General features: G+C 41.3%; 1 protein-coding gene across 1 annotated transcript; it reads right to left on the reverse strand.

The window, feature by feature from the left end:
- Window positions 1-179: 179 nt before the first annotated feature.
- Window positions 180-2,966, reverse strand: LOC129721197 (angiopoietin-related protein 6-like). The gene is made up of 4 exons (XM_055673486.1): window positions 2,828-2,966; window positions 921-938; window positions 357-867; window positions 180-291 (listed from the first exon to the last, which is right to left on the reverse strand). The coding sequence occupies exons 1-4, from the start codon at window positions 2,964-2,966 to the stop codon at window positions 180-182; spliced, it is 780 nt and encodes a 259-aa protein (XP_055529461.1).
- Between the last annotated feature and the right edge of the window lie 15,388 nt (window positions 2,967-18,354).

The raw sequence follows: 18,354 nt of genomic DNA on the forward strand, positions 1-18,354 counted from the left end.
ACTAGTGAGAAACTTAACAGGTTATTTAAAAATGAAAAATTAAGGTGTTGTACATGTACTGAACTGAATTTTGTGAAATTGTACATTATTGTACAAAAGCTTTTAATCGCTAAAACATTTAGCAGCAACACTATTTATAAAATTCTGTAATCATATCGGAATCATCGGGTGTCGATAGGTCATCTAGCATGGTTTTCCTTATGAGCATTCGAGCTTCGACTAGTGCGGTAACCCGTGTCTTCATACCATGTCATGCCATTTTGTGGGAAATCCATCGGTCGGTTTAAGTCTCTAAAAATTCAAAACTTGCAAATAATTTAACACTGAAAAATTTGGTTTGACACGCAAATACTTACACTAACGCGCAGTTAACATACCACCACCCATTGAAGTGGGCACACTTATTAGCGCTTCGATCGTTATCCTGGGTAGAGAACTCTTTGCCATCGTGGAGGCTCAACTGATCACTCAAATTACCTCCAATCTTCCTGCCAACCTGAAGTCGATACCGCGCGTACTCGTTCTCCACTCCGAATCGATCAAATCGACCGGTTCGAGCCGTTCCGTTGATGGTCTTCGCGATAATCAGCAGTTCATGGTCGCCAATTCGAGTGATTTGATGCATCTTTTCCAACCCCAGCCAAAACTCGCGTCGCAGATCGCCAAAACCATTCTTGTACTCGGCCCAAGTTCTATCGAAGCGCACGCTATTGTCGTAGCGTCGATGAATTACTGTCCAACCACCACCTTCGATGCTGTTTTCACAATAAACGGGAAACGGTCGAATCGAAGCCGCAACCGGAGAAATCTTATAAACTCCATCGGGGCTTGATGCTACATCCTGGCAGGAGGCTGTTGCTCCCAATGCTGAAAATTTGAATTTTTCCAATTGAAAAAATTACATATCACGTTTTACTTACCCAGACGATCTTGTAGCACTGTTACGAGAATCAACGAAATCATGCGGTTAGTCCACATTGCTGTTGTCCTAATGAATGATAGGGAAATGAAACCTTCTATTTTATTTTTATTGGTCAGTGACTAAGAACTAACGATCAAGTGAATCCTTGACGGTACGAAACAACGGATTTGCACGGCGTCTCTGGTGCACTGTCACAAGAGCAGCTTCAACCCTATCCCTTCAATTCCTATCGTGGAATTCCTCTCAAAATCAGGTTTTTCGAATTAGAGGAATTAGATCACGTAACGCGCTCAGGAGAGGGGGTGGCTGCTATCCAAACTGCGTTACGTGGGGGTGGGAGTAGGGTGGTATTGAAAGTTACCAATTTTCGCGTTACGTAATATACTAATGTTCCCTTATGTTTGTTAGACAGGTTTTCGTGCTGGCTGTTGGTGATATCAGTTTTTTTATGAACAGCAATGCTTGAATGAAACAGCTGAACTGGAAAACCGGTTGAGGTTAAAACTCTCTGCAATGAGACACCGCCGCTAATTTCCGCTAAAGAATCACACCAGTGAGCGCAACTATTTGTGTATTGTCATCTATAAAAAAAATTGTAGAAACTATTGATTTTTCCAATCAAATCAGAACTAGATGTCGCTGTTTGGCTATCAGGCTGAGATCTCTTGCCATTGGACATTTTTTCAGGCGTCCCATTGACACATTTGTTGTTATTGGGACAGTTTCGGACCACTTTCTAGCGGCGTCGTAGTTTGGTTGGACGGAGCCAGGGGGGATCTATCTGTCAAACATCGTGTAACCAACATATACGGCAACATGGCGTTTGTTTTGGTTTTTGTTCTTTTTGGTCATGAAATTGATCGATGTAAATTATTATAGAATTCGAACGTTTTATTTTATTAAAACTCGAGAAACCGCAAAAAACTTTCATGAATGTGTTGGTAATGATTTTTCCCCCATTATTATTCATAGTTACAAACATCATGGACCAACAAACGTCATGGACCAGAGTTGATCTGCGATAACGCACACATATATGAAATTTGACAGCAGTGGATCCCCTCTGGACGGAGCTCTAAAGCTGTAATTTATTTTCTGCAATTAACTTTTAGTATAAATTTTGAATTAATAGTAACTTACAATTTTGGTCTCTGCATATACTGCCATTAACAATATAAGACAATTTTTCAACTGAATCTTCTTCTAAATTTTGAACAACGTGTTTCTTCCTTGCAGTAAAAAGTGTAAGTGAAAGACAATGGTGCTGATAAGGAGGAATTGATCGCCGATAAATGAGCGCACGGGCAGTGCCCCCAACATCCCCCGGTCCATAACGCTGGTCATAGATCTCCTGTGTGTCAGCGTTATCAATTTTTTTTATGCAGTGAGCTGGTTTCCTGGATGTTTAATATCGCGATCTTCGTGACAGGACGTTGTAGCACCCCATTCTGAGTTTTGACGAATGCCTGCTTTACTCGTCCGTCGCGTCCTGTCAATGTAGATAAAACTTTGCCTCGCAGCCACCCATTACGCAACCACCAGGTCCCCCTTTTTGCACTCCTTCGTATCTCCTGCCCACTCGGGGCGACAAGCTATTGTAGGAAGGTATTCCTTAATCCAGCGGTGCCAGAATTCGTCCACCAGGCTTCGCATTAGCCTCCAGCTGTTTCTCGTCACTTTAGCATGCTCTATCTCGGGCTGTGGCCGTTACGTTACTCCTTGGGAGCTTAGCAGCAAAAAGTGATTGGGGGTTCTTGATTCCTGTGCTTCATTGTCTAACGGAATGGATGTAAGTGGTCGTGAATTAACCACTCCTTCTGCTTCGATCAGGAGTGTGACAAGAGTTTCTTCATCGGGGTTTCTAGTGTTTGACAGCCCAGTAAAAGCTGTTTTAATCGAACGCACGAGTCGCTGTTGATTGCTGTTGATTGATCTGGCTCAGCTGCTCCTTCAGCTCACGGCTGGTACCGATAAAATTGGTGCCGTTGTCGCTCCAAATCTCCAACGGTGATCCTCTTCGTACCAGAAACCGTGGAATAGCCATCTTGCAAGAGTTCGTGGAAAGTGATTGCACTACTTCCAAGTGTACTGCTCGGATGGTGAGGCACGTGAATAAGACAACCCATCTTTTCACCAGTGAACGTCCTATCTTCACCTGGAACAACAAAAACAATATCGCACACTTAGCCTTGGGGCTAATGTGGTCTCGATCAACTAGATTAGTTGAGAGAATTCGTTATCGAAATTGTTTTTGGCACATTTTGCATGTGTAGGATAAGTACAACGATACACCGTGCCCTAGTGCTGAGTCGAGAAAATTTCCAGCTCGAAAAGATCCTCTCGACTCGATCGGGAATCGAATCCGATATCACAACCGTGTGGGAGAGCTAGCCGACCGACATCGCTAACCACAGAACCATGGGGACCACACTGCCGTGAGATGACAAAGTGACGTAAAGACCATTTTCTCGAATATGAGTTTTTCATGCCATTTTGGTATCGTCCGTTTCGTTGTTACTTATTCGTACGTTGTATAAAATCAAAAAAACAAAGTGACGTAGGCACCCATTTCAATACAAAAGTGGCGAGAAATTCATTCATTTTTGGGCCGTACTGAAAAACTGATCACTTGGATCTACGTCACAATGTCATATCACGGCAGCACAGCTCTTCACCTGGATAGGGCCAAAATAGTCAAGGCCCACGTAAGAAAAAGGTCTGACAAACGAACTTAGCCTTGCTTCTGGGAGCGGGCCATGCGTGGAATAATTGGTTTCATTTTTTTTTATTTTGCAGTGCATACATAGATTTCCCACTTTCCGAAGCTAGGTGCGCAGAGATGGTATATGCAATCGCTGTCTGAGTTCATTTACCACTGTCTTATTATTGTCGTGAAGGTATGATTTCGGTGATACCAGTCTATCAAAAGGATTGTAAGTGGGTGGGTTTTCGGCAGAATAACCGGGTACCACAGACTAACGGACGTAACACTGGAACCTAGCTCCATCGCCACAAAAAAAAAAACGTTCATTTCAAATTTTCAATCGAATAACAGTCATCGCACGAAAACGTCGTCTGGGGCGCTGTCATGCAATCTCATACATATTTTGTAGTTTCCCATTTGACACATGCAGTAACGCTGGCGCTGATGTCGAAATACATGACGCAGCGCGAACACGACAGCAGATGGTGCTAGTGTTGCTAACATAAAGTAAAATATAAGGTGAAACTAGTTCTGTAAAGTATCTATGTCATAAAAAAATATGTTCCTAAGATAATAAAACTCGAAAACAAATATTTGATTCTTATATATATTTATATCACTTAGAACATTTAACTCTTTTCTTGAGAACCGTTCGCCCAATCGTTTTGTTGTCAAAGAATGAATTGTATATTTTTGATGGAGCATTCTGATGAACTTATGGTTTTTGCTGGAGAACCATGGACAAATTAAAAAATACGTGTATTTTCCGAAATATTAATAACTCGAAAACCGATGCCTTTAGAATGTTTACTACCACGAGCTTTTTGATTCAAAATGACTCTCTGCATCTTCTAAGATCATCAGAATACAAATATTTTGAAAAATGTTTAAATTAGAATTTTTATAAAAAAATTTATCTACCATAAAAAAAATATTTTTCATTTCTCCATCCTGGACTTTTTTTCAAAAGTTGCGTATTACCGTCAAGCATACTTGACTATTTCTACAAGCTACTCGCGTCTTAAACCAGTGTTGTGCGTGAAATTACGTTTGTAGTTTGATTTGCTTGTCTCAAATCAACTGTTCCTCCTGGTTGAAGTGGATTCAAAAATTTTGAGCTTATATTGTGCATAGTTGTGTTGAGGTCTCAATTCGTAGGATTTTGCTTTCAATCATCCGAACCTACCGGTGTTTACCAGATACCATTTCGAAATTCCATAATGATAACCCGTTCTACGCATGTTTGTCCCATGCTCCAGATCAAACAAACGAGTGTTTAGTGGGACGAATCCGATTAGAAAATGTCAAGTGGGTTAAATATGCGTGGAAAACTTGATGGGACAAACAGGCTTAGTATTGTTTTTGCAGATTTTCGGAACGAACAATGCTATTTTTAATATATTTCGAAAAAACCCTCCCTTAGTTAGATTAACCAACTTCAAACGCTTTTCGAAGATGTCACAGGCGGCACGGATTCTCAGATTTTCTGGATAACCGCTTTAACCAAAAAGTTTATTTAGTTGAGATCAGGTGAACTTAACGGCAATTTATTTCTATTCAAAAAGTCCCTCGAATTGTCCCTATACCAACCTTGAGTCAAGTGCGCAGTATGCGCTGATGCACCGTCTTGCTAGAACATATAGTAATTAGCTCTGAAGAGTTTTCGAAGACACGGGGTAACGTTTTTTTCCAAATCTACCGTTTTATAATAAACAACACACACAACTGCTACCGCTAGGTCTCGCCAGCTCAGGAGACGGGATGATCATTCGTTGTGGCCAACACGTGCATTCCCGTGAGGGGTTGTCTAGAAGACCTGAAACGGTCTCGATTCTTTCCGTAGAATGTACGATATAAAATAATCCGCAGCCGATCACAACGCTGATCCAGACTGCTGTGTGGGATAGTACGAATCCTTAATATACTTTGCTGAGGGACTGGCTCAAATGACATACCTTGTAATTCTTGAGAGGAGAGAAAATCATTTCCATATTAAATATAAGACATAAAGCAGTTGCTCTGATACTAATTGCTCGAACAGACCTGACGTGGCCTATCAGTTGGCCTGGTATCCGAAATTTGTTCTTGTAGTTCTTTCGGTCGCAACAGATCTGGCGACGAGGATAAAGTTCAGAGTTTTAATACATAGGGTATAACTGCCTTCAATGGACCACTTAGTAGCGTAGCTGCAAATTTTGCAAGAAAAAGTGTAAATATCTAAACTGAATTGAGTATTTCATCATGTATAAACATGAAGTAACATGTTTATTATCTTTTCTGTATGAAAAACAACAAGATAGGGTAGATCTGCTTAATATAGACCACTTCCTTTAATGGACCACCTGAACTTTTTACACCAAATTACAGATTATAAATATGCTTATGTTGATTTGTGCTTTGACAACTGCAATAATGTTCTTCATTAGAAATGTTGCAACAGACGTTTACTATAATATTCTTCATTAAAGCTGCGAAAAATGTCTTTTAATAACAGCTACCTGGTTTGCCAAGGTTCGTTAACGTTTTCATAGGAAATGGCTTTACCAAAAGCTGTACTGACATCACACTTTCCGAGCGAAAATAATCAGATTTTCGATGAACGGGTAGGATAATAGTATCTTTAAAAGATAAGCAATAAATTTTACTAGAAAAACACCTAAAATATTGAAAAGAATAGTGGCCCAATTAATGCTTCATTCCGAACAAGAGCTATCATCGAAAAAACGCCGCGAGTCATAGTTACCATAGTTACCATAAATTTTTTTTTTTATTCTCGCTTATTTTCCGTCGGTCTAGTTCCGCCACTGTTGTGGCCAATCACCGACGCCCAGGGAGGCGACTCCACACCCAGGACCCTGACTTACGACCCGTTTATTAACGGACCGGCGCCAACGGCTTTACTTCCTCATGCGATGGAAGGCGTGATCCCAGAGATTTTTCTCCTCAGAAAATCTCCCGGTGTCGGCTAGGATTGAATCTAGACCAGTTGGGTTGGTTGTGAGTGGATCACGACACCTCACAACCATCGACACCTATGTCGGCGGTGGGATTTGAACCCAGGCGTCAAGCGTGGTTGGCGGAGACGTTACCAACCACACTAGGCCCCCGCTCTTACCATAAATTTGTTATGATCGTGTTATTGTACAAAATTGCTGCTAAAATAGGAAAAACGCCGAAAATTGGGTAAAAATATACTGAAGCAGCTGTTACTGAGTGTCTTCAAGCAAAAAAAAGTGGTGTTTCGACTGGAGAAGCTGGCAGGTGCTACAATGTTCCAGGATCCACCGTAATGTTCCGTGCTAGCAGCAAGTGGTCAGGAAAACCACGGAAAGTTAAACCAACTGCATTGACTGCCACGGAAGAGGATTCAATTGTTCGCTAGATAACTCGGATGGCACGTAAAGCATTTCTTTTTACGGAAGAATGGCTGCAGTCTGCAGTTGCAAGATTCTTGATGCCACATCCTGGCAGGAGGGAATCACGCTATTTGCTGCTAATTTGGATTTCACTTGAAGAGTGACATTGCTCGCAGCATCCGCTAGCGCCGTTACGAGAAAGAGCAGAGTTACACGATTAGTCAACATTGCCGAAGCAGTTTAAGTGAATGCAGCTGGTATCATTCTATTCATACTATTCGACTATGACAAGGAAAGATAAGACGTATCACTTTCTAAACAACTTTCTAGTTATCATGGGGATAAGTATTGACGATACTTTTGATCGTAATGTAATTCCAAGAAGATCAACTAGGGTTTTTCTCAGAAACCATCTGCGTACGAATGTTTAAATTGCGAACGAACGCTTTTGTCAATTAGGTACAAAATAAAAACTAACAGAGGCTAAGGTGATGTTAGTCACAGTGTTTGCTGAGCAGTTGTGCAATCTTCATTCGAATTAATTTTAGTCAAATACAAATTGTAAACGAATGGTCGCGTGTAAATTTAAACATCGATGCACGTGTGTAGAACCAAGTCAAAAAACAGTCGCACATTTGCAAGTTTGCGACTTGCATTAATCATACTGAACAGGTCCGGCAGATGCTCAAAGGCGCACTTAGTAAGTTTCGGTTGAGCGGAGCAAAATGCTACTTTAATTTTCAATACCTGTCCTGATCCATCTAGAGTGAAAAGTTATATGCTTATAAACACGAATTTGTTAACTTGACTTCAAATTGCTGCACCTGTTAAAATATTGAACACGGGCTTCTACCAGTAGCCGCAACGCAACCTTGCAGACGAGTCAACTTGCTGCGCCATCTGCGAGCGACGGGCAGAAGCCGCTACTGCAATCGGTTCAAAAAACGGACTCTCGGGAAAAGGGCCTTATTTTCCGTTACGTTAAGCACTTCACACACAAGGAGGTAAAACCGGCGACCAAAATACAGTGTAATGTTGTAATTTTAGTTTAAGGAGTCACAGATTACAGACTGTTTGATACACTCTCAACATAAATAGGGAAACAATTTAATATCAGTATGAATAATTGTTTTAAAAACACAAAAGACGGGGAGTACTAGGTACTAAAAAATTAACGAATTTGGTGTAACATAATTAACAAAAAAAAAAAAAAAAAACAGACAACGAACTAAAAATCGATCACAGCCCAACACACAGCGCGGTGTGAACGCACGCAAACCAATTCGTCACAAGTGCCACTTAGTGCAATTAACCACTTTAGCCCTTGTGACGACCTAAACGTCGCCTTCAGGGTGGTAAACATACGCGTATCCTCGATATTCCAAAAGCCCATAAAAGGGGGCCATCATCATTCCGGTGCAGTACTAATAATGATTTATAAAGTCGTAAATTGGTCCACTGCTCGGTCGGTCGGAAGAAAAGTTGACGGCACATGTTGTCTCGTGTCGCCTCGCCGGTTTCATTATTTCGGAAGAGCGTCGATGGTGGCTGGGCTTAGATTTTCTTCCTTCTGTTGTTTTCCGTTATTGGAGTGTTATTATTGTTGTTCTGCATCGGAGATTTGCTTTGAAGCATGCGCGCCAGCATCGCGCACATGTGGCCAGATTCGATGGGATTGGATTGCCCGAGCTACTGATTGTTTTATGCGCCAATTAGACGGGATTTGGTGGAGTAACTTTCAGCAGGTTTCCGTGGCGGTCGTGGCAGCGACACCCGGTCGCATGAGTGTAAACACAATCGGAAAAACCGAACAACGGAGGCGCCCTCTTATGTCGTTGTGTCCACCCCGATCGGAGTCACTGTTTTATCTGGCGTCCTCTGTTTGGCTAAAGTCGGCAGTGAAGAGTGCGACTTTAGTTATTTGCTCATGTCACGTAGCTTCGCCCCGTAATCGCACTCGAACGTGCCACGGATGGCGGCCACCACTAGTGCTGTTGCTGCTTGCACCACAGTAGGCTAAGGCGTGCTGCGATGCTTGAGGACTGCTCAAACACACTGCACCTCACGGTTCGTTCCGTGGCGAGGCTCGCTTTGCTGTGCCATTTTTCCTTCAGAAGCTGGCCGAGCAAATACCGGGCACGGTTGCTTGGCGCTCCACTGCGGTCAAGTGGCGCGCAGACAGTGGCCTGGCCCTCGATCGCCTCCCCCTGCTTCGGGTAAATTGTTGTTTGTCTCCAGTCGCTTGGCGCTGCTGCTGGCTGGAATCTGACGGCTGGGTGATGATCCGGTCAGCGTGGGTCGAACACGCCTTTAGATAGCAGCTGGATTGGAGTGGGATTGAATGACGATTTTTTTCTCTCTTCTTTTTTTAATTTAATATCTTGGAGTGGCCGGTAATGGATGCTGAGGGGTTTCGTCAGCTCTGGTTGTTCGGTGTTGTCTCTAGTTGGTGTTGTAATTTTTCAATTAAAATACCGGAGAAAATATAGTGCAATGTGTTTACTAAGCATTATCGAGCTTTTGACGTCGTTACCTGTTTTTACTTGATCAAATAGCACGATTTTTGACAAAAATTTAAAAATTTTTAGTATTAGTCAATAGTTTTTTTGACGTAGGACTACGTCTAACCGCACTATATCGAGATACATTCTGCGAAAACTAAAACCAAGGTGTAACGTTGGAATGAAAGATTTCAAACGATGATGCTGTTGTAACCACATGATGGATTACAATAATCAATATGTCGTTAGATTGATAAAATGATGGACAACTTTGTAAATCCTCAGTTATCATTATCATTTCATTGTTAATTAGTGAAAATTTCATAAAAGTTTCAAGATCGAATTTTCACGAACAAAGTACAATCACATGCGAGCACGCCTGGCACAGACTTCATGAGTAGACACCAAGTGCCTGCTGTATAGCAGTGGCAAAAAAATTGTCAGAATCTCCCCGTCCCAATAGGTCAACTAATGTTCGCTTCCATGAGCCTAGACTGATTTGATGTCTTGAAGGTGAAGCTTTTTCGGAAAGTTCGTAACCACCTCCACTGTCAGACAGTTTTACGTTCTGCTGTAAGAATGTTATTAAAACTGATGTCTTGAAGGAAAACATGCTGGCACAGGCAACAGTACTGCACCGAGCAATGTATGAATAGATCGCTGGTCACTCGTCGTCTATCAGTGCAGTAGAACTTGATATTCATTTGTGTGCAGCCAAGCCAAGTGAAGACTACATTGCCGCTGTCGACGCACTGTGCGGCGTGTTGGGTTAACACGTAGGTATCGCTTGACGAACTGGAACACAATAGGATTGCTGTCGATTTGTTTGTTTGAATTGTCTTTCTGTTTCGTATAGTAGCAAATATCAGAATTCAATATGATCATTCGGGTGCCGCAAAATACGCTGCTCCACCGGGGACAAGAACAAATCTGTACGTGTCTGTAGAGGCAGGTAGCAGGGTATATAAATTAGGTTCATTGTACAGATAAAATGCGTTGTTTGTTTTTGAACTCTACACAGTGATTTTCTTATGTCCATTTTAAATTTTCTGTGAATTTACATTTAAGTTTGAAAACTGTAATTCTTTATCGTTATTTTTTCCGTACTCGTCCGTAATCGTACTCAATTTAGGTCTGTATAATAGCTTAACTTTTCGCGTATTGAAAAAAATTGACTGTATTAGAATGAATGGCATTCATCAATGTTAAAGAGAATATTTTTTCTTCTAAAATAGAGTGCTGCAAACAAGTAATCAAAATACAGACCCTGTTCGATTTTGCCAAACATGACATGGCAGAATTTTCCTGTTGCCAAGATTGAACCATGCCAAAATGAGCGGTTCTCTTTTCATGACTTTTTTCATAGATATTTCCACCAATGAACTAGTTTTAGTTCCAAGTCGTTTGAGGTGTCGCTCTATGAATTCAGGCTGACGACCTAGATACTTTATATTACTACTCGAGTAATTAGAGGCTTAGTACTGCTTAGATTATGATCATTATATTACCGGCACATGTTCCAGTCATCTTCCAGGAACCGTTTTACCGATTCCAGTCATCCGCCTCGGCAACATAAAGAACCAAAATACCCTTCTTTTGGAGGATGTTGAGCCTAAATTGGTTGAAATAATCAAGAAAACTAAGAAATGTGATTAGACATAATCGCTCGTTTTTGGAACATGTGTGCCAAAATCTAACCGTGTCAAAAGTAAAACAAGCTCAAATCAAACAGATCCTCAAAGGGACATATTTTTTTTTCCTATCTCTGTATGCCTGAAGGGCACTGGGTACTGAAATGCCACTGCGACATTCTTGCTGATTGTCTTTTGTGGCGGGCCTCGATTGCTGTGCACAGGGTACGGATTGTTCGTACTCATTGATGGAGTAGAACTGTTTTGTTGTAAACCTGTACCCCAATTAGGTACAACATAGTTGATGAAACTAATGACCTGCTTGGGATTGGAGCTCCATGCTTGGTATGGAGTTAAAAGGTAACTTCCTAAGAAGTTGTACCTAGAGGAAGCAAGAGCTTCGCAAGAGCAAAGCAAATGCTCTGAACTCTCTGGTTCAGATTTGCAGAATCGGCAGGTGTCGTTCAATACTACGCCGATTTTCTTTGAATGATAAAAAGCGGGACAGTGTCCGGTGAGGAGTCCCGTGGTTATCCGTAGGTCACTACGATTTAGACTAAGTAGCTTTCTGGCGGTTCCAGGGTTCGGATAGATAAACTGTTTGCCTTGTCTACAACCCTGTGCCTGTTGCCATTGGGATACTATTTCTAGCCTTTCCCAAGTTAGTATTTCGCTTTTGATAGCGGAAATGGACGTACCCAGAAACGGCTCGAGGCTAATAAACCGCTGAGCTGATCCCTGTCTTGCTAGGTAGTCAGCGTGTTCATTACCCTCGACTCCGCAGTGTCCGGGCACCCAAAACAGAAAAACTGAATTCTGTCGGGAAAGTTCCCGTAGAGTTTCAATGCATTCCCAAACAAGTTTGGAAGCGCATTTGACGGAGTTAAGTGCCAGTAGTGCTGCTTGACTGTCCAAGAATATACCGATTTTCGCATGTCTGTAGTTGCGTTGCAGACCTATTTTTGCGCAGATATATATGGCATATAGAGGAAGCGCACCAGTTATGGCAATAGTTTGCACGATGTATCAGTGTTTTGAATATTTCGGTTGTAAAAATTTGGATATTTTTTTGTACAGGGTGTTCATCGTAAGGTAATAACAATTGTAATTCATAATATAATTAGAAACTGAAAATTATAGTTTAATGATGAAATGCCGCAAAAAAACTCTTACACCGAGTCCCAGTTATGGCCATAATGTTCTTTTGTTCGCCATAGGAATGTACCAGTTATAGTCATATCGAAAAAAAAAAACATTAAATTGAGTTTCTATTTCCGTCACGTACAATTTTACCAGATAATGATCTGCAAAAATTGATCATACTCAAAGGGGTGGCTTATAAACCACGATAGTTGTTTAAAAAAAAACACGAACCGTTGACCTCTCGTATGCCAGATGTATTGCTATATCAAATGGTCGGCGTGCGACCAGACCGAACCAAGCGCCATTTTTTTTGAAAATTGAGTTTTTAACACTAGTGGATGTTAAAACTGATAATCTATCTTTCATAAAAAAACGAAATCATTTGGAGGGTTTATAAAGGTATTATAACCTAATTTCTCTGCAGCAGCTTGCAGGAAGCATATGGGGAGGTTAAACTTTGATCGCCGAATACTCGAAATATTGTTTTTGGCGCTTGGTTCAGTCTGGTCGCACGCCGACCAAATTGAAACATGAACTTTGGTCTGACTTCTCATCTCATTAGAAGTCTAAGTTCTTTTGAATGCCCCCTAAAAGTTATGTTTATACTAAGCCGCCAATCAATTTGGTCCCAAACAAGAAACCACAGGAAATCACAATCCCGACGAAGCTGATACTCAAGGATTAAATTTTATTGATACATATCGAAAGTTATACAAAATCTAATAAGAAGAATTGATTACAAAACTCTGGGTTTAGTTTTTCGTTTTGATTTTGAAGCTTGCTGTTTTTCTGCTTTCTTACGTTCACGTTCTTCTGCTTTGGCCTTTTTCATTTCCTCGCGTTTCAATTTCATCGCCACGCGCTCTTGAGCTTTTTGTTTTCTTCGATCTTCTATAACCTTCTTCTCATTCTCCTTTTCCCGTATTTCGTCAAGTCTTTCTTTTGCTGTGAGAACAGGGAAAAATCGCTTTGAATAGTTACGGTGCTTTGCGACGCGGCGCGGAGTTGGTGGTAGTTTTAAAAAATTTGACAATCGTCGAGCATGCCCCAGCTTTGGCTTGCTGCCTGCTTCTTTTAGAATGCTGTCTGTTGGATTCAAAAGCAAAGTTTCAAGAACTGCGGTGGGTTCGCAGATTGGTGGATTTTTTTGTACAATTCTTAAAGAAGTTGTTGTTCTCGAATCTGTAAAATTTATAATTTTGTCGTCTGAAATGGGAATGGGAATAGGTCATGGAAAAAGAAAACTTTAAGTGAATAACTAGGTAACTTTTGATTCCGTTTCTATTGACATTCTACTAAACTTCACCGACAAGGATTTTCTCCAATTTTGAACAATTTTTTGCACAATTTGTTGTCCGAAAAGCACATGCATTTTACGCACGGCGATTTGGCAACTTTTCGCATTAGCTACATGGGTCTTCCCCAGGGCTCATGTTTAAGCCCCCTTCTTTACAACTTTTATGTAAATGACATCGACGAATGTCTGGCAAATTCATGCACGATAAGACAACTTGCAGACGACAGTGTAATCTCTGTTACAGTAGCCAAAGCTGCCGATTTGCAAGGACCATTGCAAGATACCTTGGACAATTTGTCTGCTTGGGCTTTACAGCTAGGTATCGAATTCTCTCCGGAGAAGACTGAGATAGTAGTTTTTTCTAGGAAGCATGAACCTGCTCAGCTTCAAACACAATTAATGGGTAAAACGATTTCTCAATGGTGGGGTGCCCACCCAGGAGACCTTATAAGGCTTTACCAAACAACGATATTGTCTGTCGTTGAGTACGGGTGTTTCTGCTTCCGCTCCACAGCAAACACACATTTGATCAAACTGGAGCGAATACAATATCGTTGTTTGCGTATCGCCTTAGGTTGCATGCAGTCGACCCATACGATGAGTTTGGAGGTCTTAGCTGGAGTACTACCATTGAAAAACCGCTTCTGGAGCCTGTCTTCTCGTATTCTAATCAAATGTGAGGTCTTGAACCGTCCCGTGATTGAAAATTTTGTAAGGTCAATCGAACTTAATTCTCAAACCCGTTTTATGACATTGTATTTCAATCACATGTCCCAAAATATTAACCCTTCTTCGAATATTCCAAATCGTGTCGACTTATCAAATACTTCTGATTCTACTGTGTTATTCGATACATCCATGATAGAAGAAACTCGTGGAATCCCGGATCATTTACGCGTGCAGCAGATCCCTAAATTTTTTTCCAATAAATATCGAAACATCAACTGCGACAATATGTACTACACTGACGGATCACTTCTCGATGGGTCCACTGGCTTCGGTTTCTTCAATAACAATTTAACCGTCTCCCATAAGCTCGATAATCCTGCTTCTGTTTACGTCGCAGAATTAGCTGCAATTCATTACACCCTAGGGATTATCGAAAAAATGCCCACGGACCATTATTTCATCTTTACGGACAGTCTCAGCTCCATTGAGGCTCTCCGATCGATGAAAGATGTTAAGCACTCTCCGTATTTCCTGGGGAAAATACGGGAACATCTGAGTGCTTTATCCGAAAAATCTACTCAGATTACCTTAGCGTGGGTCCCTTCTCACTGCTCGATACCGGGTAATGAGAAAACGGACTCTTTGGCTAAGGTGGGCGCAACAAACGGTGATATTTATGAAAGACCAATTGCCTTTAATGAATTTTTCGCATTTGTACGTCAGAATACGATCATCAGTTGGCAAAATGCTTGGACCAGAGGGGAACTGGGAAGGTGGTTACATTCCATAATCCCCAAGGTGTCGACGAACCCGTGGTTCAAGGGGTTGGATGTAGGTCGGGATTTCATTTGCGTGATGTCCCGGCTTATGTCCAATCACTATAGATTTGACGCGCATCTCCGTCGTGTTGGGCTCGGGGAGAGTGGTATCTGTGCCTGTGGTGAAGGTTATCACGACATAGAGCACGTTGTTTGGTCATGCCCTGTACACCGTGACGCCAGGTCTAGATTAATAGCTTCCCTGCAGGCCGAAGGTAGGCAGCCGGCTGTTCCTGTTCGTGATGTCTTGGCGAGCCGTGACCTATCCTACATGTCCTTTATATACGTTTTCCTGAAATCCATCCACGCCCCAGTTTAATCCTATTCCCTTCCGCCTACATCCAACCAAACGACAAGAACACGTTAAGACCCCGGATCCGGAAACAGCAATCAGACCCGCACGATACTCTCAAGGCCCGATGGAAACAACCCAATATGCCAGTCCGTAATATCTTGGCCCAGCAGCGGAACAAATTCAATATGCTGCTTACCTATGGCGATGGAAAACCATCAAACAACAAATCAGTGCTTTTAATGCAAAATATTCTAGCTTTAAGTTAGATTTAGTTTCAGCTCGTAGTCGGCAGCGAGGATAAAAAATTTGCTTTTAGTTATTAAGACACTTTAGAAAGTAAGCTACCAGATATAATTGGCGCCGTTAAACATTGAATTGTATTTGTGCCGTGTCAAATAAACTATAGATGAAGAAAAAACAAAAAACTAGGTAACTAACTCACATGGTATACTTTTTCCGTCTACTACTGACATACTTGTTTCGGGATCAAACTGGGTAGAGTTGTTGATTACATTGACCATCAAATGATCGCTTTTTTCTATTTCAGCTGGAACTTCAATTAACAGACCTCCATTATCTGCAAGCAAATAATTTTTTTTTTGTAATATGTATTGGCATACGAAAATATTTGTAATCATAATACCGTAAGTATTTCCATTCGGCAGATCGTTTACAACCGCAGATTCTGTAATGAGTGGACAACAGAGAACATTGTCCGAGTTTTCCGTCTCAGGTAGAGTACAATCAGTCAGTTCAATAATAGTTGGATTTTCATGACATTGGTTCTTTTTCTCAACTGCTACTGTTTCGTTCTCGTAACGCCGTGATTCAGAGATCGATGAACTAAAAATACTATCATCAGTTGCTGTAAGTTTTTCGCACAAATATATGGAGGACTCTCCGGGATCTTTGTCTGTTTCTTGATCACTAGCCATCTCTTCGTTGTCAATGGTTACATAAGGCTGGACGAATTCCCGATAGAAGAAACGAATGGTTCGCTCTTCTCGTGAGAGGAATCTGACGTCTCCATGAATTTTTTTCAAAGTTTGGGTACCAATCATATCAATAGCTTGTATGATTTTCTCAATATGAATTAGAACATACTTCTTCTCTGTTCGTACAGAGACAACTGGAGACCTACAAAGAGCTCTAGAACGTACAGTTTCGGATACAAAAGCTGAATACCGTGCGGGTGACAAAGCTACTGGTTCATCGGTTTCGCCAACTGACGCATTGACAACTGTTTCCGAATTACAAGCTTCAATATGAGAGAAATCTGAAGGTATACAATCTTGAAAATGTTTGCGTTTTTTTGCCAAACATTTACTGTAGTCAACGTTGTCCGGATTGAACGGAAACAATCCACATCTTTCAAAGCCGTGTATGATGCTATCGATTTTGATACCTCTCTCCACTGTTTCAGCCAACACTGGTCCAAAATGAGTTAGTGTAAACATTTCCCCACAGTGCTCAGATCGCCAATTCTCCACCACTTTCTTCCATTCGTCCTTCAAAGGTTTAAAAACCGCGACATCCGCCGGTTGGGTTATATGCGTTGTGTTCGGGTACAACGAAATGAGTACTATTCCTAGCGACTGACAAAGGTCCGCTACTTCAATAGATTCATGGGAAGCATGACCGTCCACAAACATAACGACGGGAAATTCTACATCTTGTTTCACCAGGTAGGGATGGAAGATCTTTTCAATGTACTGCCGAAAATTATTTACATCCATCCATTCTCGCTCGCTCTGTCCTACACCCCAGTCGCTAGGGAATCCTCTTACCACTTCTTTCCGGATTCTTTGACCTGGCAAGATCACATGAGGAGGAACTACCGCTCCAGCAGCACTGAAAGTAAACATCACTGTTACGTTTTGCTTTCCCGGTGCTTGTTCAACTTCGTAGACGTTGCGAGAACCGGTCCGTGCTATAACCTCCTTGGACTTGAGTTGTAGGTAAAAGGATCATCTCCATTCCATACTCTATTAGGAAAGCTCAATATAAGGAGCAAATCATTTTTCGTAAGAAAGGTCTGGTAGAACCAAACCAACCACGAAGATCCTCCTCGGACACTCGCGCGCTTGCTGATGTTATAGCCTCCGGTGTGCGCAATTAAAAACCTGGATTTCGGCGCAAGAATGACGCGAACCATTTACGTCCTTAACACAACATAAATTTATTTTTGGTGTCGGTAAAATCGGTACAATGTTACTCACCAGGGCAATTGTTTTTGAATGGCGTGGCTCGTGGGTTTTCCGTCAAAAAATCTGTTACTTTAAAAATCAGTGTCCTTCGTGAAACTGGGAATCCGCGTTCTTGCATTGCAGTGAGCCAGTCAGCTATTTGCTGCTCCTCCTTACCGGTAAACACTGATCGGGGCCCCGTAGCTTTTTCCTTTGCCACCGATCACTCATTCGGTATCGAACCGTGGACATTGGAATCTTAAACATTTTGCAGGCCGCATAAACAGTCTTTTTTTCGTTTTTTATATATTGTATGCATGTCTCAAGCATTTCTTCAGAATATTGACCAACTTGGTATGCAATATTCTCACGCTGCTTTGACGCCATTCTGAAAAATCAAACGCTTATTGCAGCTTTTACAACTAATATTTTAGGTAGTTACTAACCTGGAATGATAATACTATCGCTAAATCAAGCAGAAATCACTAAGAATACTCCGAAAAAACGTTTGCTGATGGTTTGTTTATTTTCGTTTTGATATGACGATAGCTGGTGTTTCCCACGCGTGCTATGATCCATTCGCATGTTGCCAAATGGGGAACTTCAAATTATTTCGTACCGATTATGGCAATACTGATAAAATGTGTAGTTCGATAAAAAAGACTACAATTCAATTGTTTATATAGGCGGATATTTCAATTTTAATGCAAAATACGTTATTTTAAAACTTATATTGTTATCAACCTGTTCCTAACAGCGATTTCAAATTAGCATGTCCACTAGTAAAATGATAAGAACTCGTATTAAATGGAAGTAGGGCTTAAAAACCTTA

This window comes from Wyeomyia smithii, chromosome 1, assembly GCF_029784165.1.
Source record: "Wyeomyia smithii strain HCP4-BCI-WySm-NY-G18 chromosome 1, ASM2978416v1, whole genome shotgun sequence".
Classification (NCBI taxonomy): domain Eukaryota; kingdom Metazoa; phylum Arthropoda; class Insecta; order Diptera; family Culicidae; genus Wyeomyia; species Wyeomyia smithii.